Here is a 24,830-nt window from a genome sequence, read left to right on the forward strand (position 1 = left end):
ACAGCTGCGTCTATGTCTGTCTCATACAGGGTGGCCCCCAATCAGAAGCCACTGAGGATAGGAGGGGAAGTGTAGTCAGAAAGTAGTATGAGTAGAGCCACCAAAGCCGAAGGGTGAGAGTTTTAGGAAGACAGGGTGTTTGGCAGGGCCAAGGGCCTTCAAAAAGCCAAGAAGAGTGGGAGAAAAGGCCTCAGATCTAGTAAAGTTGGGGCCTGGAGACATGAGAATTGGGGTGTGTGTAGTGATAGGAGCTCTAGGGTGTAGGGGGAGGGTGAGTGAGGCAGCAAGGAAGCCTGGAGTGCTGGTGAGTGAATGGAGAGGGACACTGAACAGCCAGGTGAATGAAGATGGAGAGGAAAAGCCCCTGGAGAAGCACAGGTTGAAGGTGTGGGGGAGTGGTTTGGAGAGGAGAGCCTCAGCAACCACTGGGATAAATATCTGAGGTGCAGAAAGAAGGCTGGGTGCGACAGAGGGGGGAAGAGTATACACTGAGGCAGAGAGATGAGGGACAGCATACAAAACTATTATCTTTTCAATTATAAATGAGCCGAGTGGCCTTTGGGATGTCTAGGACACCTAAGTCAAACATTCTTGGCAGACACCATGACTTCCCCTGGAAGGAAAACCTGAAACAGCGTTGGCCCAGCATTTCAAAAAGGAGTTAGGGAGTTTTATGAAGAAAAGGGAGGGTGGAGTGATCTGAGGCAAATATGCACATCCAGGATTTGGGAGCCCTGGGTTCTGCCCCCAGCTCTTCTGGGGCTGTGCCAGTGGTGCGGCCTCATGAGGCTAATGCAATTGGGGTTTCATGTAGTTTGGGAATATAGAAAGGTAATGTTATTTTTGTCAGCAGAGGCACCACTAGCCAGAAACAAAAAGAATGTAGTGTGTGTGTGTGTGTGTGTGTGTGTGTGTGTGAGTGAAGGTGTGTAAGGTAATCAAATAATCCACAATAATTTCCAATGGCCCTTGGAATGCACCTTGACATTCTCATTTGAAAATGGGTGAGTTATGATTCAAGAATTTACTTCTCACCAGATCATGAAACTGTGTAGGGAAGATTCAGCTGTGAAGGGGTTTCCTGGCCTACTCCTTGTGAACTCTATGATCAGCTTGTCCAGGAAGTTAGCAGCTGAAGAGTTATCCAGGGCATTATTTAAAGGGAGTTAGGGTAGGTAAAGGTAGTATTCGTTTAAAAATTTTAATTTGGGTCTTTATGATTAGCTATTGTGATATATATATTTTGTAAAATTTGCATTTCTCTTTCTGTGGTTTCCTGTGGCTTGAGTTGGTCTCTACTGGATGCAAACCAGAGTGATAAAGCAGATGAAGTGGGTGAGGGAACCTGATCCTGGTCAGACGTGGGGGTGTCCAGGATCTGGTGTCCCTGCTGAGGTTTGTTTCTTGCCGACCAGGATCTAGATCTAAGGCAAAAAGTGAGTTTACTTTACAAATTGTTAGATACCAATATGGGCCACATGGGATGACTTGCCTCTTAGAACTGAGTGCTAAACACAATTCCCCCCTTTTTTCTCCCCTCTTCAGTCTCAATTTTTATTACATCTTTCTTCTGGGGGCAACTAAAGAACTTTCATTCCAAAGGCTTTTCTAGAGCTTTGTCCTATGTAATCTGTAGGGCTTTCCAACACTGATAAGAACAGCAGTGGGACAGCTTGAAACTTTTGCGAAGAGATAAATCCCAGGAGAGCTGAGAGAGAGCAGACAAACACCCGAAGCATGGAGTTGGGGGATGGCATGCGTAAAAATGCCAATTCCCAGGTCCCACCTGGGGTGGGGCCTAGGAAACTGTAAACTCAGCAGCTTATGTGGGTAAGCCGGCTGGAGCCAGGGAACTAGGTCTCATTCTTAACCATGAGGGAACTGAGGCTCAGGGAGGGTAACTGCCTAGGACACATGGTGAATCTGGGGCAGGAATGCGGCCAGAACTCAGGGTCCTGCCTCTGACCAGGGCATGCCTCCCGTTGCAGCGCACTGGGCACTGTGAGCGACACCCTTGTGGCCTGCGGCCTGGTTTTAGACGAACACTGGTGTGTTGCTGGTGTCCAGTCCGCACACTTGCCAGAGTGATCCTATCTTCTTTCTTCACCTCCTCCCAACTCCCCTGCTTTCTCTGGATGCTCTGAACCACCATGCAAACCAACTTGTTTATCTCAATATTTGTGCAAGTCTCTAGACATGAAACTCAGATTGCCTCATCACAGGCAGCTTTACCAGAGATCTGTATCTTGTTTATTTACCGAGAGGACAGGTACATTTGAAATCCTCGGCATCGCTCTGGAGTAGGTGGAGGGAGGAGGCTGCTGCTTCTCGGCAGTGTGTGGCCAACCTCCAAGGTCCTGGGACATGCTCCGAGCAGACAGTGAAATTCAGGTTTGTGGCAGCATGGTGGAGCCAGACCCAAAACGGGATAGAACCTTCCCTTTCATGTCACCTAGTCAGGCCACCCCAAGTGGTGGACAGATTGCTTGAAAGAGACTAAAACAGAAGGCACTTTGCAACCCTGTAATAGGCATTTTACAGCAAGATTTGCCTCTCCTCCCCAAAGCACCTTTTGGGGTGTCTTTGTAGGCAAGGAAGTGTAACTTTCATGGGCAGGAAGCAAATTAAATTTATTTGGTGATTTGCCTTTCTGTAACCAAACGCTATGCCTTGGCAAGCTAAGGGACAGCTTCCCTGGCTCTCACATTCCAGAGCTGTGCCTCCAGTCTTGCTAGGGTCCGAGGGGCCCGAGTGTTCCCCGTGGTTGGTCCAGTCTCAGGCAATGACCAACGCAGCTCAGTTTTTCTCCTTCCACAGGACTGAATGGGCCCTGACCTCTGGACGTTGGTTGGCCCTGAGCCCGCCAGTTACTCAGTCCCAGGCCTTCCTGAAACAATGAAAGCAGCCCCGGTCTGATATTTTACATGGATCCCAATTAGACTTGGCATCGTGCCCAGGGAAGTAGCTCATCTGGTACAGGGAAGGAAAAATGACTCACCACGTGCTCCTCCCATGTATCCAACTTCAGTCTTTGCTTGGCCACTGGTGGAGAAGCAGAGGAGACTGGTGTCCTGGTGAATGGGGCTGGGTGTCTTTAGAGGCAAGAACACTAAGGCTGAGGAAGACTCTCGGCATGAGGAGCACATATCATGCTGAAAAGCAAACTATTTCCTTGGTACATATCTCCACATGGGGGAAGCACATACCACATATGGATGGAGATGTGCAGAGAACTCCAGATGCCCATGTGCTCTGTGTGGGGCCCAGCTGAGTGTTCCCGTCACATGGCTTCGCTTCCTCTGCCTCTGAGGTTACAGTTCTCAGGGTGCCAGGGAGAGGGGGGCTGTCTAAAGTGGGCCCCTACTGCCTGAGGCAACTGCCTTTTCCACTTATTTCAAAATCACAAGGCAGAATCTATCCCAGAGATCCCTGAAGTTTGGTGGCAATTCTCAGGCATCTGTGATCTGTAGGTCCCCACAGGAAAGTTGTCATCAAGAGTTTTGTCAATGGGAGTGCCCCTTACCTATACTTCGAGGCTGATCCTGTGGCTCAGGATGATTTGGATGGATGTCACAAAACCAGAAGGAAAATGGGAAAGGTCCAATTTAGAAGCTCGAATACATTTTGCTAAATATATGTGTATGTGTGTGTCTTCCAGAGAGTGTGCTCCCTGAGGGAGACTGGTGCAGTTCATTCCAACATAAACAGGAATAAGAGGTAATGGCTTCACTCAGTAGAAAACTAGCAGCATCCTTTTGCTCCCTGGGGCATCCCCCGGGGTCCTCATCAGGCAGCCTCTCTCGTGGCGGGAGGGGTGTGCCTGGTCAGCACAGCTATAACTCGTCCATCATAGCCAGCAAATCATCCCCCTTGCTGGTGCTCCACCTTGGCGGGGCGGTGACCTCAAACTCCCCCATGATCCGAGCCAGCTCTTGGTTCCTTTGCTGGTCCTGGCAGAGAAATGAGACATGCAGTTGGTATGTGATTTTCATCCCACCACTGTGATGCATTTCAGCTCCTCACCTGTGTGTCCGAATAGGGACTATATTCATACTGATCGGAGAGGAGAAGGTAGGGCCTTTGAAGGTCAAAGTTATTACAGATGAGGAGGGGAATAAGAACTGACTCGTGGGATCCCCTGCACACACCTGAGTAGCTTGTATGTTGACAACTTCATGGGCTAACTCCTCTGGCCTGGTTAGTGTTGCTTGTCTGCATGAGACATAGAGAAATGGGTCAAGGGTTAGAGTTTCCTCCCTGCCAGCGTGGCAAACTGGCACTTGATAATTTGGCAACCTATTTTTTTCTGCCTCATCCTCTGCCGTTTCCTTTCAACTTTGTACCCCTATGCCCAACCAATGCCCCCCGCCCCCCAGCAGGTCATGTTCTTTTATATCTCTGTGCCTTTGCACATACTAAACTCTGCCAAGAATGTTCTTCCCCTTCCTCTGCTTGGCAAACTCCTAGACCCAGCTCAGATGCCAACTCTCTCAATCTGCCGGTGCAAGTAATCACCGTGTCCTCCGTTAGCGCATGTATGACACGGCACTGAAACAGCTTATGGACATGTTCGTTCTCCTTCTACGTGGGAGCTCCTGAGGACAGGCTCTAGGTCATATGCTCCACGTCTGTGTCCCTAGCACTTCCCATAGTACCTGCCACACAGTAGTGTACAAAAGGAATTATATCAATGGATAGGGAATTAGAAGGCACCTCCCACCCCAAATATGTGGTTGTGAGGGCAATCACATGAGATAATGAATGCAAAAGTGCTCTGTAAACTGTAAAGCACTGTATAAATCTCAGTGAATTACTACTGCTATTGGTTTGGGGGAAGGCGGTCTAATCTCAAAGATATCACCCTTTGGCCTCCCTCCTCTTGTTTTTTAACAGACTTCTCTTAATTTTATTATCTTCACTTCTAATACTTCTTGTCCAGCTGTGCTGTGCTAACTTAAACACTGGAACTATTTTTTGAATGAATCCAGAAAGTTCAGGCTATTTAACAATGGGGGTTCTTCTTTAACCAGGTTATTGGATTATTTGCTGGTATGTCATTTCTGGTCTTTACATCTGTATTTGTGTGTCATTGGTTTATAATGGTCACTTTTTTGGTTTAGCACACTTAGGATTTTAATATATGTTTTTAAAGAAACAGATTTAAAACATACTCCTCCTCTTCATCGGTGGTAAAGAGATTCAACCGGAATCCTGGCTCAGGGCCACTGGATTTCTTAATCTCCATTCCTCCCATCAGCTTGGCCAAGAAATTCAGCTCTTCTTTAGCAAGAGGGTTTGGAGCAATGCTTTGCTGCAGAAAAAAATGTCATGATTTTCAGCCACATGAAAGTGATCATGTTTCCCACTGAGATCGAGGGACCCAGGGTGGTATTATAAAACAAGGCAAAACAATAACTGTTCAAATTATTTTTGGGAAGAACTGGGTCCAAATAAAGCACAGAAAAAAGGCTTAATCAACAGAGAAACAATCTGCGTCAGAAGCAGAGGGACTCTAGCAGGGCAGCAAAACAGAGATTTTCACACTCTCAGGATGAGTGGAAGGCCCCAGGAGTCCCCACTGTCCTCAAACTACCTTCCTCCTTGAAGGAGAAGAACGCTGCTTCCTCTTCAGTCAGCCCGATTCCCTCAAACCAGGGCTCCAGGTCCAAGGGCACTGGCTCCATAGATGCTACCACACTGCCCTCAGGTGGTGACTGTGCGATCGCACCCTAAGTCCATTCCCTCTCCTCACTGTCTCGCCCATTCCAACCTTCTCCCCTTGACCATGGCTCTCGCCCAGGCTTCCCCCGCTCTGCCTCTTCTGTCACTGTGCGGCCAGAGTTATCTAAAATATAGTTCTCATCTCGCTTCCCCCTTGCTTGAAATAAACCCCTCTGCCTCCTGCCTCAAGGACAAAATCCAAATTGTTTAAGCCCCAGTGTCCCTGTAGAGTTGAATCCTGGCCACTAGCCTCAGTTAGGCCGGGATCTAGTCACGTGGGAGAGATGCTGCCTCCCTGCTTCCCCCAAACACTATGCTCTCCTGCCCCTCGGCGCCTTTGCTCAAACTTTCACCTCTGTCTGCGTGCCTACTTCCCCTTCTGGTCTGTTGAATGTCACCTCCTCTGAGCAGCCTTCCTGATCACTCTCCCCTGCCCCTGCCCACAGGACAGAACACATGCTCTGCACAGCATTTCCTTCAGAATACCCAGGAGCTCTGCCTCTGCCGTGTTAGCTTCCCGCTTCTATGGCTGTCTTTCCAGGGCACTCTGCGCCCCTGCAGGATTAGGCCACATCTGAGCCAGCTTTGTGTCCCTGGGTACCCAGCCCACAGAAGTAGTTCAACGAATGTTTGCTGAAAAACTGAATATTCCATGAGTTGTCCTGTAGCTAGTTGGTGGCTAGTTCAGTGAAAATTTGTAAAGATGGAATTCAGAGAACCTGAAACTCCATTTTGAACTTAGCTATCACTATATAGGGAAGCACCGAAAAGGGATATTTTAATGATCGAGATACACACAGGTGCTGGAGTCAGCAACCACGGACCTAATGGCACTGGTATAGTGCTAATTCCTGGTGTGTGGTTCCCACTTAGTTATGGTGACTGAGCCAAGTCTAAAATTACCTAATTAGCCAGATCACTGGAGGTCTCCATGGGAAACTACAATTAAAAACCTGTGTACTTATAAGGCCAAATTGAGGAGATTGCAAACAATGAGGGAAATGTTGGCTCGCTTTGAAATCTAGAGGCCCCACCCTTCTCCCCGTCCAGACTTTTGTATCTACAAATAAGCTCAGAAGGTACATGCGGGAGGCAGAGGCTCACCTGTGTCTGTGAAGCTAAGTTCTTCGATGCCCCAGATGTGTGGGTTTCCACAGGCCGGTTCACACTGTACCTGGTTGTCAACAGAAAACTGTGAAAATGCTGTCCAGCCCTTTACACTGACTTCCTTCTAACCCCTAAATATAGCTCATGGCTTTTATTTTGAGATGTTTAAAAACATCCAGAAAGGTGCTGGGAATACAGAATACAACTAAGTGTTTGTCAACTGCTCAAGTTTCACTCCTTCCCAAAGGAAAACACGGGGAAGCTGTGTGGAATTGCCTCGCCTTTCTGAATGTCCAGGGCCGCTTAAAATTACTTATCTTTTAAACGTGTTGGGTTACCGTATGTCTGGGAATCTTAGGCAGGGCTGCATGCACAGTGTCTGAGGGAAATCACTCCAATTGCCAGCAGGATTTTCATGGCAGACGTCAAGCTGGTTTTCTAAGTGAAGTGACCTCCCTTGGACTTGAATTCATTCAGGGAGGGAGAATTTGCTTACATATTAGTTCCCAGTTTCAGAACACGGTCTCCATAAACTTCGAAAGAACCTTCCTTTGGTGCAGGGATGTAGTTTCCGCCGTGCTGGAATTCCACTGTCCTCACTTCTTTGCCTTTGTTGTTGAACATTCTGCAATACAAAGTATGACATGATGGAATGTTCTCCAAGCTTGGCTAGTCCTGGAGGTGTCTTTATTCTTTGTACTACGGGACAAAAAGGAATTCATGTACTCTTTCAAGATGAATGTTCTGGTTGTGGTAATAATGATACAATAATGTTTATTGAGTGCATGTTATGTGCCAGGTGCTATGTAAGCACTTGAGAGCATTATTATCTCAAGGTCAGGTCCCATCCTCAGGTGTGAGAAGACAAATGACGAGCCCATTAAATAGACGAGGAAATGAATGCTGGAGAACTGGGTGGTTTGCCCCAAGTATCTGCCAAGGGGCAGAGCTGGGATTAGAACCTGACCTCCTAGCTGCTGTGCTTTACTGAGGAGAGGAAGTGCCCACTGAGCTGCATTCTGTGCGGTGGCCCACATACTGGTTTCCCGGACCCCAGACACTGGTCTGACAATTACTGTTGACAATTCACCTGATGAGTCCGGGAACTTCAGTTCCCCAGGGAACAGGCCCAGACACTGGCAACACAAAGCGACCATTAGAATTCTGAACTTTGTCCTTTAGAAATATGGACACCTGGAAAAAAATACACTCATGTCATTTTTCTTGGTATATTTTCACAGACATAAGCACTGTGAGAATGGAAAGTATGTAATGGGTTGGGAATGTTACCTAGTGAGTTATAACAGTAAGAGGAAAACTCACCGTAGCTAACACCTGCAGAGTTATAGTGTTTTTATAAACAGAACCTCTTTGGAGCCTCACAGCAAATCTTCTAGGTGGGGTATATTACCCCTGTTTTAAAGATGAGAAAGTTGAGGGTTGGAAAGTGAAGTGACTTGCCCAGAAACAATGATAAGAGACAAAGTTGAGATTCAAAACCAAGGCTGACTCCAAATTCCACACCCAGCCCTTGGTTCCATGTAGCTGTGAGGCTTGAGCTGCAAGAATCTCATTATTCCATTTTACAGATGAGGAATCGGCAGCTCAGAGGTTAAGACACTTCCTCAAGGTCAGGCAGCTCATAGAGGCAGAAGATTCAAACTGGCCCTTGTGTTTCTGATTCTGGAGCACGAGCTCTTAGCCATGTGCTGGACTGGTGAGCAGGGGCTGGAGTTGGCAAATCCAGTGGCAATTGTTTGAAGGCTTTATATGTGACTGAAAACACCATATATGCTTATATCTGCTCCCGGGTTTGCATTGAGATCTTGGTCAGACTAAATCCCATGCATATGGTAGCAGTTAATCAGTTTTGTTGGAAATATTTGTTAGACTGGTTTTCCAGGCATGAAATATTTCCTAGTGGAGTGGATAGTGGAGTGGAGGTATAAGGAATAGTCCATAGAGGCAAAGGTGGAACAATGTTTTCCAACAACTGAAACAATGGAGAGAACATGAGGAAAGTGCATGATAGAAGGATGTGTGAACAGGAATGAGAGTGCGGGAGAGGGTGACCTGGCCTGAGGGGCCTACCCTTTAGGAGGCAACTCTGGAGGAGTTCTGGAGGGCTGAAAGGGGTTGGAAATGGAGAAGGTTGTAAGTAGCTGTTCAGGATTCCAAATGGAATTGGTCTTTGGGCAGTCTCTTTGTCCAGGCCCGGAGAGCAGGGCAGGGCCTTGAGCACATTATAGCACTTCAGGTGTCCGTGATATTGCAGAACGCTTTGGATATCAGATGAGGAGTTCTGATTAAACAATGGGCAAGGAAATGTTAGATTAGAGCTGTGTTTTCTTTATTTAGTTAGTTGGATTTGCTAGCAAATCAAAGCTAAAAACAATCAAGACTGTGTTGAAAACAGAGAAAATCTGCATAGGCAATCACAAATTGCAGCTGAGCAGAAATACCATTAGAGACCAGACTTGGAAAACCAGCCAGATGCTGCATGCAGATCAGTGGCTGAATCCTGCCAAGAGGTGGGAATCCTATTTCTCTTGATGAATATTCTGATGTTTCATTGCTTTCCCATTTAGCAATTAAAGCTTAATATATTTTACTGTTTAATATATTTTAATGATTTTGTTACAGACTTATTATTAGGAGTGTGTTTTCATTATAGTGAATTTTATCTTGTCAGACTTGAGAAATCATTATGGCTTCTTATGTTACTACAATTTATAAAATAGCGTCCAAATGTGCAGCCTTGATAACATGATGTAAAATTTTCAATATTTTAAAGCAATGCAAAACTTAATCTTATTTGTGCTTTCATATTTTAAAATCAGTGACTATTAGAGATCTTAATTTATATTGATGTTTTATTGCTCCATCCACAGCAAATAGAATTTTTCATTAGGATTAAAAATAAAACTGGCCTCAGAGTTGAAATCTATTTCTCTTCTCAAGTCCATGGAAGGGAAATAACAATCAGGGGCTAGACATATTCTAGTTGTTCTTCTTTTTTTTAAATTTTATTTTGTGGATATATTACACATGCATATGTGTGAAATTCAAAGGGTTCAAAGGGTGTACAACGGAACCTAAGCCTCTCTCATGCTCCTGTCCTCCAGGCAGTTTCCCACGCCCTGGGCAACCCCCTGACCAGTTTCTTGTCCATCCTTCAGAAGCACCCTGTACTATACATATATTGGCAAACACATTATATTACATACACTGCATCAGTGAGTCCTCCTAACAAACTCTAAATGGTTATTATCATCATGTTGAAGACACTCAGGCTCAGGAGAAGCAATCTGCCTGAGGTCATGGATCTGTGCTGCCTCAAACATGAGTTGTTGAACTCCAGAGCCTGGGCTCATTCTGCCATATCATCCATCTTTCCCACATCAGCATGTTAAATCACGGAGAGGAACAAAGTCCTGTCCAAGAGAGACAGGTCCCCAAATTCAGAAGTTCAGAAATATAATTTTACAGGTTAGGGTGTAGGATTGTATGGAGCAGACAGGACGGGGAGGCAGCAGCCAACAAGGAGTACAAGGGCCTGAGTTGGGCTGGTGGCGACAGGGATGGAAAGAGGGCGTGGACACTGAAAAGGCGGACTCTAGGGGCCTTAGAAGCCGTTAGATGAAGGTCAGAGAAGGGGAATCACAGGCGACACTCTGGTTCTGAGCCAAGTGAATGAAGGAATGATGTTGCCCTCAAAAGAAATCAGGAAGCTGAGGCAGGACGTGAATTTTGGAGATGAGTTTGGGTACAGACATTAAATTGCAGGCATTGGTGGGCATCCTCGAGGAGAGTTTCAGGTGGAGATGTCGGTCTAGATGGCAGGGCTGAGGCAGGGTAGGGTAGAGGTTAGACTCAGGAGTGCCAGGTGAAAGAGCTGGAAAGGTGGGAGGGAAGCGATTTCTAAAGAGCAGGGGGTGGGTAGAGGCAGAAGGAGAAGGTTTGGAGACAGCAAGAGGGAGAGGAAGGAGGGAGAGGCACAGAGATGGATGAGGTAAGGGAAGGTCAGGATGGTATGACGCCATGCAAGTCCAGGAAAGGCGAGAGCTTCATGGAGCAGGAGGGCTGCCTCCTAACAGCATCAGATGCTGGAGAGGTCAACAAGACTACAGGTCTGGAAAAAGGCTTTGCAACTGAGACCAGGCTGGTGGCCTTGAGAACCCATTTCCTCTGGAGAAGGGAAGAAACCATGTTCTAAAGAAACATATAAGGTAACTGGGAAGGAGTAGCAGTATCAGTCTTCCTTGGTCCATTTAAAAACTGCTGGGATTTGTTATCAGAAAGTTGTTCATCATGGAGCCAAACACTGAGGACACCACTAACTGGGGAGCCTCAGTCCTTGTCTGCTTGGCACCCTGTTTCCCTAGGGCAGCAGTGGCAGGGTGCTCCTGGGGCCGCCCATTCACTCACCCGGATGTGCAGGTCCTGGAAGAAGGTGAGGAGCGTCTGCCGGATCAGCTGGAACTCCCCCGCAGAGAGACCCCGGTATGTCTGCCAGAGGCAAAGGGGCGAGAAGCAGCTCACTTTCAGAAGTGAGATGAGATATGCAGAGAAGTAGGGGTAGGCGGGTGCTCAGGGATGGGACCATAAGCAAGGCCCTCGAGGACTCAGCTGCGGGGGCAGGAAGGGCAGCAGGAGAGCCATTATGCCTCACAAACCCCATTATGCCACACCGAGCAGGGGCACACCACTTCTCTACTCCACAGACCCAGAGAGAGGCTGTTCCCCAAGATGTAGCAGGACATCCACCACCAACCCCCTTTCCGAAAACTTAGGAGAAAATAGCTAGGCTCTGTATCATCACTTTCCCAGTTTTGAAGGCAACAGTTAAGACGTCCTGAGATGATAATGCCTCTTGTATTACTGAAATGGATACTTGGAGGTCTGTGGGGTTTTCTGGGACAGTGGCAGGCTTTGCCATTCCTCGTTCTGTTCTCTCTGTCACAGACTCTTCCTGTTCTTTACAGAGGAATGAGAGCGAGTATTGGGGCTGAGAGGCCAGAAACTGAAGGAGTCTTACTTCAATCAGCTGCCGGAAAGTCTCATCCACTAAATGCAGGAGGGCTGGGTTGTCTTGGATGAATCCCTTGATGGCATCTAAATGGTTGAAAGTGACTAGCAACACATCCTTGGGACGGGGACACAGCAGTACTTGATATTTCAAAGCCATCGTCATCAGGTCATAGAGCTGCCAACCCATACACGGACAAAATAAATGGGATCATAAGAGCAGATGTCAGGACCTACACACAACGAAGCAGTCAAGCATTTACTGAAAACCAGTACTCATATGGCTGGTGATCATATCAGCTATCCCTCAAACCAGTACATCATATGGCTCAGGTGACCATATCAGCTATCCCTCAAACCAAGATACTTAAAAAAAATGTTTTTTAAAAAATATATCTTTATTGATTTCAAAGAGAGGAAGGGAGAGGGGGAGAGAGAGAAACATCAATGAGAGAATCATTGATTGGCTGCCTCCTGCACACCCCCTACTGGGGATCGAGCATGAAACCTGGGCATGTGCCCTGACCGGGAATTGAACCGGGGACTTCTTGGTGCATGGGCCGATGCTCAACCAACTGAGACACACCAGCTGGGTAAACCAGATATTTTTGAGAGTAAAAGGGGCGTGATATTAATAAGTAAGCCAGGACAACAGGATTATACCTGGACAAACCAGGATTTCTGGTCAGCTTATTGCAGATGAAACATGTTTGAAACAATATTGGCAGCTGTGGGGCCCTGGATCGGGTGCTGGAGTTGGAGAGCAATATCCCAGAATCAAGCCCTCCGTTGCCTGGCCAAGTCTTCTCACCTCTCTGAGCTTGAGTTTTCTCATCCGTAAAAAATAGTCTCAAATGCAGCTAAAGAAGTGCTAAGAGGGAAATTTACAGCAGTTAGATGCCTACATTTCTCTAATTGATACCTAACCTTTCACCTTAAGAAACTAGAAGAAGAAGGTCCAACCAAGGAGAAGGAAAAAAAAAGGGTGGAGCAGAAATCAATGAAACGAAGCATTGAAAAGCAGCAGATAAAAATCAATGAAACCAAAAGTTGGTTCTTTGAAAAGATCAACAAACCTTTAGCTAGACAATGAATAATTATTTACTTAGACTGACCAAAAAAATGAGAGAAAACTAAAATTACTAAAATCAGAAATGAAACAAAGGACATTACTATTGACTGATGGGAATAGTCTCTAATTATAGATAGTGGTGATGGTTATACATTATGAGTATACTAAAAACCGCTGAACTGTACACTATAAAACAGCGTTATGTGAATTATGCTTAATTTAAAAATGGCAAAAAGATATACAAAACTAGCTGTGGAAAAGACATTAAAGAATAAAGGGTTTTTGCCCTGGCTGGGTGGCTCAGTTGGTTGGAGAGTCCTCCCATGCACCAAAAGGTTTCTGGTTTGATTCCTGGTCAGGGCACATGCCTGGGTTGTGGGCTTGATCCCCAGTCGGAGTGTGTGCAGGAGGCAGCCAATCGATGTTTCTCTATCCCCGCCTCAAATCAATAAAAACATATTAAAAAATGTATTGGCTTAACTTAAAAAAAAAATCAGAGTGCCCTAATAACTTGTTTCCCCCAGAGATAGATATGTTCATGTTATAAGTAAATACTGAGCAGTTTTGAATTTCCTTTAAAAAAATGCCTGGTTGTTAGAGCCGGTATTTGTCAAGAATGAAGCAAAATTAAAGTTTTTAGGGTTGGGTTAAGGTGTTCATAAATATGGGCATGAAGACCAGCACTCTCTTTGGGCAGGTGAATGACATAAATAATAGAGGGATTGGTGAGGGTGACTTCTGAGGTCCTTTCCAACTCTGAAACTCAACAACTAATATTTACAAGGCCATCTTTTTTGCAAGAGAGCACTGCATATGTCATCTCATTTGATTCCAGTCTACAATCATCTACAAAAGATGCAAGAAATGCAATCAAGGGGATAGAGGCAATGGTCTGCTCACCTTATCCATGCTGGCCTGGTTCAGTCTCATAATGGAGGCATGAGCCAGGCGGTCATAGATGGTCCTGAGGGCCTTCTTGGAGTAGAGCTCTTGGGGTTTGAACAGTTCCTCTACAAAGTTTTTATTGAACATGGTTAAGATGATGTCATGAAGAACTGTAGAAACAAGAGAGAATACAGGTAAGCAAGGCTACTGGAGGAAGCTCTACTCGGGAAACGATCTCTGTGCACAAATGGGATGGAGGAGCCAGGCCTATGCAGAGTGGGGATGCTGATGCGCTTGGTGAGCTCTGCTCCCTGGGGCCATCTGAGAGTAAATGTAAATGTGACAATGTACAAATGTGTTGTGCTTCAGAGGCTACAAACCATTTTTACATACTTATCTCACTTGATGATAGGGGAAATGTTTCTTCTTTCTTTAAAAAAATATTCCTATAACATTTTAGATTAGATTTCTTCCTTAACATGAGAAATAGCATCACTCTTTTGTTGTTTGTTTAGCAAATCTATAACATTTTTACTTAAATCGACAAGTTTACTCACGGGTTAGAGATGAAAACATTTCTAATGTTTCTACAAGACGTGTACTTCAGATTAGCACTGTTTTAGAATGCCTTGATTTTTACATCTGACATATAATACTGATATTACATAGTAGTGCTATGTCTCATACTGTTGTTCAAATGGAAAACTTTTATTTAGTGAGAATAAAAGGTCCTAAGATGTGTGCAAACCAAAGTGTCTATAATTCTAGTTCTTCATTCACTCAGATATTTTTTTGCTACTCAAATATCACTAGTTGAGGGCTAGAAAAACCCTCTGGTACAAGAAACAGAAACAAGTATGGTTGAACACAGATTCTTCTTTTTTTAAAAAAATATATCTTTATTGATTTCAGAAAGAGGAAAGGAGAGGGAGAGAGAGATCGAAACATCAATGATGAGAGAGTCATTGATTGGCTGCCTCCTGCAGGCCCCTGACTGGGGATCGAGCCCGCAACCTGGGCATGTGCCCTGACTGGGAATCGAACCCCGATCGCCTGGATCATAGATTCACGCTCAACTGCTGAGCCACGCCCGGCTGGGCCAGATTGTTCTTAATTAAACCATATATATTCTTGCCTAACAGCAAGAGTATATGGATGCTGAGAATATACATTTATAGTATTTAAATTTGAAAGAAAATTGGTTACTTAAAATAATTACACAGAATCAGTTATTAATCATGAGTGATTATTACTGAAAGATACAAACGCCTCTTTCTTTTGCCATATAAAGGACACACCAGGTATTGGCTGTGGCCATATATCTTAGAGAGTGAAGGCAAGGTAGAGCATTGAGGCCATGATTTCTGGCACTCTCTACCTTTAAGTAATTGTTAGAAGTACCCTGAAGGCTCAGGTCAGCATTTTAAAGCATTTCAAAGAGCATTTTTTGGGGGGTAAGCAGAGGGAGCTCAGGGCTGGTTGTATTTAAATCTTTATTTTTTATTTTTGAATTTATTGGAGTGATATTACTTAATAAAATTATGTAGGTTTCAGGTGTACACTTCTATATATATTTAAATCTTAAATGGAAGGGCTACAGAGACGGGGGAAGGGAGAATGGGGAAGGGACCCCCCCTCACTTGACAGAAAGAGCTAACATCACTCCTTACACTTGAACTCACATTCGACCTTTAGATTTTATTCTGGACTCCTTCCTATCAGTGAGGAAGAACCAAGTCCATTACCAACACAGGCTGTCCCTCACATCTGACAATTTCAACCCATCACAGCTTGCCCATAATGCACACTAACATCCCCAAGGGACAGCTTAGAGACACAGCTCTTCCAGGCTCGCCTTCTGCCTTCGACCTAGACAAGCAAGGACCTGAGGTAAGCTGGGCTTTCTAACATTTTCCTTACTGCAGCCTATATGAAATGCAGAATTTATAAGGAAATGGGTAAAACTGAAAAGTCACACATAAGGCCTTGAAGGAGAGAATTTTCCACAGATTTATGTAGGCTGGGGAGGAGTGCCAGAGAGAAAACTCGGGTCTTTCAGTCCTTAGGGGAGTCTCAGAAAATAGCTTGGGTCCAAAGAAATCGGTTCTAAAAGAAAGAAAGTCGCAAGGAGATTGTTAGCCACTCTGGCAAAGTAAAAACGAGACTTTCCCTCTGGGAAGTGAGTAAGCGACATACCACCATGGCACAGAAGGCCCTGGAAAGTCTCCTGGTTACAAAGAGAGCACAGCAGGCCCTGTCCCTGTGGGCAGAGCAGTGACCACAAATGCCCCCAGGGAGAAAATGGCAGTTCTATGGTTGGGCCCCAGTACCCAGGTTCCCACCTCTCATATAATTCTTTGGAAAGAACATGGGGGCACAGATGAACATGCCTCCATCTCTCCACGCTTCACCTCACACTTGGTTGAGGCGGGCCTGCTACGCACCAGACACTGATGAACACCAGGGCGCAAAGAGGAAGGAGATGTCCTTAGCCTGGAGAAGCAGCCAGGTCATATTGACGTGAAACCCGAGAAACAGGTTCAGACACCTGTCAGTCTATCTCAGCGTTAGTGCTGAGCACTCACATGAGCTTTGCATAAGTTCACGAGGCAGGAACATACTAGGAACCAGGTTTCATCAGGAAGAGACTAAGGCCAGGGAGCAAAGTGACTTTTCATAGGTACATTCTGAGCTCAGATTATGAAGCTAGTGTCTGCTCATTATTTTTGAATGCTTAAATATAAACTCCAGTGATTCAACTATGTATACAAGGCCCTCAAAATCCACACTTCTCTCCTGGAATTCTGCCACACATCAGGAGGTGGGTCAAAACTGCTCACAGTGAGTGGCCAAAGATGGTTGTGAACTATAATAAAAGCATATCAAGCACTCCAATTGGGCTTTTCTCTGAGCCTGGCCTGATGAAGTAATTCTCTTGATGAAAGCAACTGAGTATTTACTAAACCTCTGTGGTAAATTTAATTGTTTATGGGAACATGCAATTTGGAACACAGGGTAAAAGAGAGAAGCTACTACTTCTGGATGTTTCAAGTCCTACTATGTTCCAGGAGCTGGGCTCAGAACCTTCCATGCATTACCTCATTTAACCCCCCAAGACAACTCTGAATTATTATCTTTATTCTCTCCAGGAGGAAAACAGAGTCTTAGAGAGTTTAAAGTCCAAGGTCACACAGCTAGTGGTGGAGCTGAAATTAGAATGGGGCTGTTTGATTCTACTGTGTGTGCTCTTAAATATTATATGTTATCTTCTCAGCATACTTGGTGTGGCGAGAGCATTTAAAACACTGAGGACGATGGCTGATGACATGCATAAACTGCACCCAAATGTCAAATGATGAGAGGCACTCGTGACGCTTAGAGATGAGAAAGGCTAAGGTTTTGCTCTGAGGACCTGGCGGCTTTTTCAGGTTTGCTGCTAGTGGTAGGTCCAGGGGAAGCTGGAGATCTGGCACGACAGGGCCACACTGCATGCGTATCATGCCTCTGCCCGCAGTCCTGGCAGTCATGCAGCCACATGCTTCCATTTTCCTCGGCTGCTCTGTGTGCTCAGGAGAAGGGTTCAAGGATGTCACTCATGTTGAACCACAATTCTTTGGTTACATGATACTATCACAGAATTGCTTTAAGGACTATACAACAGGAGAGCCTACCCAGAGCTCTAGCTACTGCCCCAGTTGTCCCCACAAAGCCTAGAATTGATGAAGAGAGAAAAAGGTACCTCAGGCCCAATGTGGTTCTTGTGCCTAAGTTTGCCTGGTTTTCATCTTACATGCTGTATTTACGTAACAGATTCAAATAGATAACCAATGTCTTGGCTAAAGAGAAACTCATGCCTATTTTTTTACTTTAAAATATTTAGAGTGGTCCCCGTTTAAGCCCCATTGATAAAGGACTGAGTGAGCCTGTGGATGCAGACTGAACACATGCAGCCCAGAGATAGCATACCTCGTTTTCTGTCCACCTCTGTCCATTCATCTACATGAAGCATATAAAAAGAAAACACCAATTCATGAAGCAAAAACGTCATTTTCAAGGAGGCTTTAAAACTAGCAATTCCAGTGATCTGGTCTATGAAACTTTATTTTTCACGTTTGCCTTAATGTCTAATGTGAATATTCTGCCTTCCATGTGAAACTTTTAAAAGGATGACGGATAAACAAGTTCCAAAAAAGCCCTAGAGAGGCTCCATCTTTTAGACAGTGGCCTAGGAGGAGAGGTAACTCAGAATGGCTGGCTACCCTGGGGTTTGTCTTGAAAAGCTCATGAAGTCATCCTCTCTAATGCTGTGAGAATATATGTTATTCAAAATACACCAACTTCCCCGAGAAAGAATAATACCAGGGACAGGTAGACAAGGGAGTTTCTTTTTGTATAACCTGATTTTTTAGTAATGTAAGATTTCCCTTTCTAGAGTACAGATGGAACTGCTCAAATGAGAAAACTGGAAATGTGAATTAAAAAGAAAAAAATGCCTATTTGTTTCTGATTTTTTTTTTTTTTAATATATATCTTTATTGATTTCAGAGCGAGGAAGAGAGGGGGAGAGAGGAGATAGAAACATCAATGATGAGAGAGTCATTGATCAACTGAAGCCTGCAACCCGGGCATGTGCCCTGACCGGGAATCAAACCTCGACCTCCCGGATCCTAGGTTGACGCTCAACCGCTGAGCCACGCCGGGCTGGGCTGATTTACTTTTTATACACAGATGTGTGACTTCCAGGTAAAAAGAGGGGGGGTGATGCCTGGCCGGGTGTTGAGTGGCTCAGCGGTTGAGTGTCAACCTAGGATCCAGGCGATCGGGGTTTGATTCCCGGTCAGGGCACATGCCAGGGTTGCGGGCTCCATCCCCAGTCAGGGGTGTGCAGGAGGCGGCCGATCAATGACTCTCTCATCATTGATGTTTCTATCTCTCTCTCTCCCTCTCCTTTCCTCTCTCTGAAATCAATAAAGATATATTTAAAAAAAACAAAAACAAAAAAAGGACTTAAAAAAAAAAAAAAAAAAAAGAGGGGAGTGGTGATGGGCCCACGGTAAAGGAAACTCCTGACAACAAAAGCAGTTGCGGGAAACAAAATAAGGAACAATGTACTTGACTAGAGAAATCTGTAAGAATTAATATCCTTTATGGGTTGAGAGCCGGCTCTACCATTTACTAGCTATATAATTTTCAAGCAACTTGTTTAGCCTCTGTTTCTTCATTTATAAAATGGGGATCATAATTGAACCTACCTCACAAGGTTGTTGTGGGGATGAAATATGAAATATCACGCACTTAGCTGGCTGCTCTTCTAGTTCCCTTTTCTCTACTGAAAGACATTGGACACCACCCATAAAGGATGAAAGATAATTTTTTTCTTTATTTTTTTGGGAGATTTCAATCTAGAAAAACCACTCCCAGATAAACAGAGTTCTATACACACCCACATTTTAAAAACATTTTGTAATTAATGGTCCCCCTTGGAAACATTTGCCACTAGATTGTTTCAAAGGTGATTTCTGCAGTTATATCAAAACATGTATGTGTCTTTGTGCACAATACCAATAGGTCCTAAGAGGCCAGTCTGGAAGCACAGCCAGTGCTGAGCCCTAACTGGCTGCAAAGGGTTCCCATTGTAAGGTCAGACTCCTCTGGGAAAATTCACTGTCTTTCTCCCACAAGAGTTATAGGCTTTTGGAGAGAAAACACTGGGGAAGCAGCACCAAGAGTCAGGTCTTCTTAAAGCAGATACTGGCCTCCGTAGCACAATGTTGTGGCATTTATTTACAGGCTGTCTTGCCTAATAGGCTTGTGGGAATTCAGAAAGGTGGAGTTGCTACCCTCTTGAAGGTGTGTTTGGGAAAAGTGGTGCTGCAAGGGGCTCACCTACTCTAGGGACAGTGACTAAGGGCTGCTGACAAAATGGAGCTGGCAAATGCATGCCTGGGGTACAAGGCATTCCCCCAGGCAATGAGGCTCAGCTCCAGCAGAGGTCTCTGCGGTGCTGTGTGCTCCTGGCCCCTTTCCACTGGAGGATCTAGGGGAAGATAAATGACGTCCTGTTTTTCTATCATTTCTCCGGATGACTTGTTTGTGACAATCCCACTTTAGTTACATTTTGAGTGGGAGGCATGCCCAGGGCTATCCAGAGCTGCCTGTTCAATTGGAACTAGAAAAATAACAACAGAACCTCACCACCATTTGGTTGCTCAGTACTACACTGTGATCTTCACGTACGGGAAAAAAATCAATGAATGGCTTTATGCCCCAGTTTCTCTTCTGCAAAGTGAGGAATGCAAACAAAATGTATTAGGGTCTTATTTATGAGTATTTTTAAGAGGACAGGAGTGAGGCAAAAGCAGGTTTTATTATTCTCACTATTGCTTAAAACGTGGGACAACATTCAACATGCAACACTCAGAAGTTGCTCCATAGAGAGAGCACTTCCTTTCTGTTGAATGCTCAACCAGAGGCCACACTGTGGGGAAAACTGCACTATCTGTACTCGCCTTGTGGGAGCAGGATGGCCTCCAGGAGACCAATTAGTTGTATAAGAAAATGAAAACATCTAGAAGAAATATGGTTTCCATTCAAAGCTTCAACGAAGACTAGTTTACTGTGTCTGGTGTTTTATAGGTCTCTGTGCACAGGCATTTGTCACAGTAGCTCCTGCTTCCTGCAGCTACACCAACTCCAAATGGTGGCACAGATTGGTTTTTCAACTTTGAATCCCGCACTGCCAACCCTGCTTTTTTTTACTCTGTCTTCTACAAGAGGCCATCAGCCAACTATGGTACTTTCTGTCATTTCTGAAAAAAATCAGTGGGTATATTGGATTGTTTTTTCAAACCTCTCCCTCTCCTTCCCACCTCCCAACCCCCACAAAGATTCTGGTACAGTAACCCCCAGGTATGGAAGTATGTGCAGCGGTTAAGGACACACTGCTTAAGAGTATGAGTTTTAGAGCCCGATGACCTTTGTTCAAATCCTTTACTCTACCTCTTACCATCTATGTAACCCTGGGCCAATTAGTTTCCCCATCTGTAAAATGGGGATAGTAGTATTACCTACATGATAGGATAGTTGTGGGGATTAAGATATTCAGGGAGGCCCTTGGTTCATGGTAAGTATATAATAAATGTTTGTTGTTGTTGTCATTAAGAAGATATGTCCTCCAGTTTTAGAATCAGTTACTGAACCAGACTGATCAAAAGCGCTACCTCCAGTGAATGGGAAGAAGGGCTGGATCATGCTCCACCCAGCATCCCACATGTTGTCTGACACTTATCCCAACTGCAGAAGTAACGAGTGTGTAAATGTGAATTACCAAAGATGGCTGACACTCCCTTAAGCTGTATCTAGCAAACCTTGAAGGACTACAGCTCCTGAAGACAAAGGAAGCTAGTCCCCTAGTATTCATAAGGTCTTGCCCAGACCTCCTCTTGAAAGAAGGTATCTGCTACATGTTGTGCTAAATATGTTAAATACGTACATGATCTCATTCAATCCTTACAACTTTGCTATACCATATGTATTATTATTCCCATTTTATGGAAAAAGAAACAGGATTATAGAAGTTACATTCTAAGGTTATATACAACTGGTTAAATGGCAAAGCTGGAATTGGGACCCATATCTGTATGACTCCAGAGAGCATGCCCTTTTACACTGCCTTCCAAGATGCAGACTACCCATCCAAGAACTACCTGCCAACTCACTAATACCACTAGCCCAAATGAAATCACACACATAGGCAGCAAGGAAAACAGAACCCTCTTGAGGAAGAAGCGGCAACATTACATAAAACAGTGAGTTCAGATCATCAGTTCAGCATTTACTGAGCACCAACCTGTTCTGATCTAGGTATTATACTAGGGGCTGGGGTACAAAAATGACTAAGACAATCATGGGGGAGACACATAAACAGACCATTACAGGGTAATATGGCCAGTGATAAGGTAGAGAGGCATGTGTGGGTGCTATGGGAGTATGTGCAGGCCCTTTCCCCATGTGGGAAAGGACAGGAATTTTGAGCTGAAAAATGCAGGACAAAAGGGGAGTTACTAGCATGGAAATGAGAGATTTGGGGTTAGAATGGGGATTACTAGCATGGAAACAGAAATTAACATGCTTTAAATGGAGACCTACAAGCAGATACAAAGTAGGAGGCAGGCAGGCAGTGGTGGAAGGTGGGACTGCAGAGGTGGACAGAAATCAGATGAGGAAGGGCCCTGAAATGTCTTGGCCACCATCCAGACAGCAGTGGAAAGCTGATAGAGGGTTTTAAGTGGCAGGGGGTATGAACAGATTTGCATTTTAGAAAGCTCACTGGCAGCACTGTACAGAATGAATGGAGGGGGTGTGCTATAGGGAGCGCTTTTTATCTCTTTATGAATGGACTTGGACTCAATCGCACAGACCCAATAGTGAATATCTGAATATGTATGGGTAACATCAATTGAGCATACAGATACTGTTGGAGAGAATAAATATTTTAATCAGTGGCCATGTCAGTTACCTTTATATCAACCTTTCTTCCTCAACCTTGAAATATAATATTTAATCTCAGGAAGGCTGGTGAAAGCAGTTGTTGGTTGAGAAAGGAGGAAAAGAGGGAGAGGAAAAAGGTGGCAGAGAGTTCTGGGTGTTCATTTCTCTGGGGATGAGGTGTATATGGGAGACAGATTTTGCCTTTTAGAAACTCTCATAATTATTTCCAAAATTGTATTCTCTTCCAACAATTGCGAAGGAAAAGAATTAGAATTTCCTTATGTATTCTTATTTATCTATGTTATCTCAGGACCTCACCTTTCTAGAAATAGCTTCTGAAATGAGTAAGACTGGCTTCCAGTTTATGAAGGAGGATACTACACAGAAGAATGGAGAATCTGAACCTGTTCCATGGGGGGAAGGAGGGTGCTTGGACTAGCAAAGGGCATGCTGCCAGGCGGGGGGAGGCCGAGCCTCCTACATTTGGGAGGGAACGGTTGTCAAGAGAGACAGGGGAATCACCTCGCCGATTTGAGTGCGTGAGGACACTGGGGAGGGGGCGTGAGGTAGTGGAATAACATCCAATGAAGGTATTAAATCCCTCTGCCGTGAAAAGATCTTTTGGGGAATTCGACTCCTGAGGGGCTCTGGCTGGGTGCGGCTGTGGACGCTGTGAGACGGGTCCCTGGCTCTAAGGGGCAGCGCGGGGGTGTCGATCAGTCTGTAAGGGGCGGGCTGTGGGGCCGGGGGCGCGCGGTGCGGGGCCGGCGTCTCTCACCTCTGCGGGCCTTGTCTCCCGGGATGTTCTGGGCCCGCAGCCGCTGGTCCAGGATGTAAAGCATCTCCCCGCCCAAGTTCAAGAAGAGCAGCGGCAGCGTCCGCATCGACATGATGCTGAAAGCCCTCAGAGCAGGCGAAGAGACCCGAGGCTGGGCAGCCAGAGACCTGGAGGCCCAACCACCGCGTCTTCGTAACCTGGTTGCTAGGGCAACGCGGAGACGGCTCAAGGAGCCAATCAGCAGGTCATTTGTTAGGAGGCGCCCGGGGGAGGACGCTTATTGGGCTGGGTGCCCGAGACCTACGAGGTGGATTGGTCCGAGCCGGAGGCGGGGTCGCCGCGGGCCGTGGGCCCCGGGCCGGGAGCGCTGGTTTTGACTTTCTGAAGCCGTGTGGAAGGGCGAGGGCCGGGCAGGGGTGGTGGGCTGCAGGGGCTGGCGCAGAGGAAGAGGCGACCACCCCTCACTCAGCCCGGCCGCCTGCGCAGGTTCCCGAGAACGGGGAAAACCCAAGGGAAACTCGAGAGTAGTCTCCGAGGAGAGGGACCTGGGTTTGAGTCTTGACTCCATTTCCTGGCGCTGGGGCTTTGCGCAGCCGCGTAGAGGCCTTGCTTCCTCATACATTGGAGAGGACACCCATCGCCCAGGGTTGCTGGGGAATCAGTGAGACCATGCCAAGTGCCATGAAAGCGCTTATAAAATGGTTACTAACTTTTCTTTGAGATGGGGGAAGGGTCAGAAGTTCTTGAATTATTTGCATTTCCTCCCTAAAAGCTACTTGGAGCGAAGCCCCACTTGGCTTCATATTGCATGAAGCAAACCAGGCTCGTTCCTGTCGGTCTGCTCCTGGAGGGCGTGCTGGGGGCTCTGAAGCTCCCTCCTCCCAGCTGGCCTCCCGTCCATGCCCCTGCTTTGAGGGCAGTGAACCCATCCTTCACTCCCATCTTGAGCTCCAGAATCACCTTCCTGTCACTGGCTGCAGTTACTTGATGAGCAACCATTTCTGTAAATTTTAAAACCTACTAACATTTCCCCTCCAGCCACTCAAGACTTGAAACCTGAGCCTTGGTTTCCAACTCTTATCACCCTTGGGCCTATTATCAGTCACCAAATTCTGCTTTTTCCAGCAAAATCTCTCATATTTTCCCCTTCATTTCTTTTTTTTTTGTTAATCCTCACCCAACGACATATTTTCCATTGACTTTCTGAGTGGAAGGGAGGAAGAGACAAACATCGATGTGAGAGACACATTGGTTGCCTCCTGCTTGCGCCTGGACCAGGCTGGGAATCTGCAAACCCAGGTATGTGCCCTTGACTGGGAATTGAACCTGTGACCCTTCAGTGAGCTGGCTGATGCTCCAACCACGAAGCCACACCAGCCAGGGCATCCTCTTCATTTCTCTGTCTGCATCACCATGTTCCTCTATATTACTGCTATTTTCTCTCCTCCACCGGCACTGGCTGCTAGGCTAAATTTCAGAAGACACCACTTTCAACATGACATATCCCTTCAGTGGCTTCCTGCCGTTTGCTAGATTGCTGTGGCATGGCATTCAAGGCACTCCACTCTGTCTCCCAACTGCCTTTCTAGAGACATCTCCTATACTCCCCTGGTCTCACCCAGCAGCCAGCCAGCCAGTCATACTTCCTCTGTGCTGCTGTGCTCAGTCTCACCTCCACTGAAACACCACCTGGATGACAGGGACTTGCGTATGTGTGAGGTATTATGCAAGTGTGTCCTCTGATGTGAG

At 45.8% G+C, this 24,830-nt stretch overlaps 1 protein-coding gene across 5 annotated transcripts; it reads right to left on the reverse strand.

The window, feature by feature from the left end:
* Positions 1–1,240: 1,240 nt before the first annotated feature.
* OSCP1 (organic solute carrier partner 1) lies at positions 1,241–23,270 on the reverse strand. 5 transcript variants are annotated; one of them, XR_015715019.1, is made up of 11 exons: positions 23,082–23,270; positions 13,829–13,983; positions 11,867–12,034; positions 11,257–11,337; positions 7,919–8,022; positions 7,325–7,453; positions 6,826–6,895; positions 5,172–5,311; positions 4,149–4,212; positions 2,999–3,950; positions 1,241–1,424 (listed from the first exon to the last, which is right to left on the reverse strand). XR_015715019.1 is itself a non-coding variant. In XM_016218529.2 (10 exons), exons 1-10 carry the CDS (start codon positions 23,191–23,193, stop codon positions 3,834–3,836), a joined length of 1,140 nt encoding a protein of 379 aa, XP_016074015.2. In that variant the 5' UTR covers positions 23,194–23,270; the 3' UTR covers positions 2,228–3,833. The 5 variants fall into 5 exon arrangements, 3 of the variants coding, with proteins under 3 accessions (XP_016074015.2, XP_016074022.2, XP_016074007.2); XM_016218529.2 differs by lacking the exon at positions 1,241–1,424 and having other exon boundaries at positions 2,228–3,950; XM_016218536.2 differs by lacking the exons at positions 1,241–1,424; positions 4,149–4,212 and having other exon boundaries at positions 2,228–3,950.
* Between the last annotated feature and the right edge of the window lie 1,560 nt (positions 23,271–24,830).

The sequence above is a fragment of the Miniopterus natalensis genome, chromosome 9 (assembly GCF_054644295.1).
Source record: "Miniopterus natalensis isolate mMinNat1 chromosome 9, mMinNat1.hap1, whole genome shotgun sequence".
Classification (NCBI taxonomy): Eukaryota; Metazoa; Chordata; class Mammalia; order Chiroptera; family Miniopteridae; genus Miniopterus; species Miniopterus natalensis.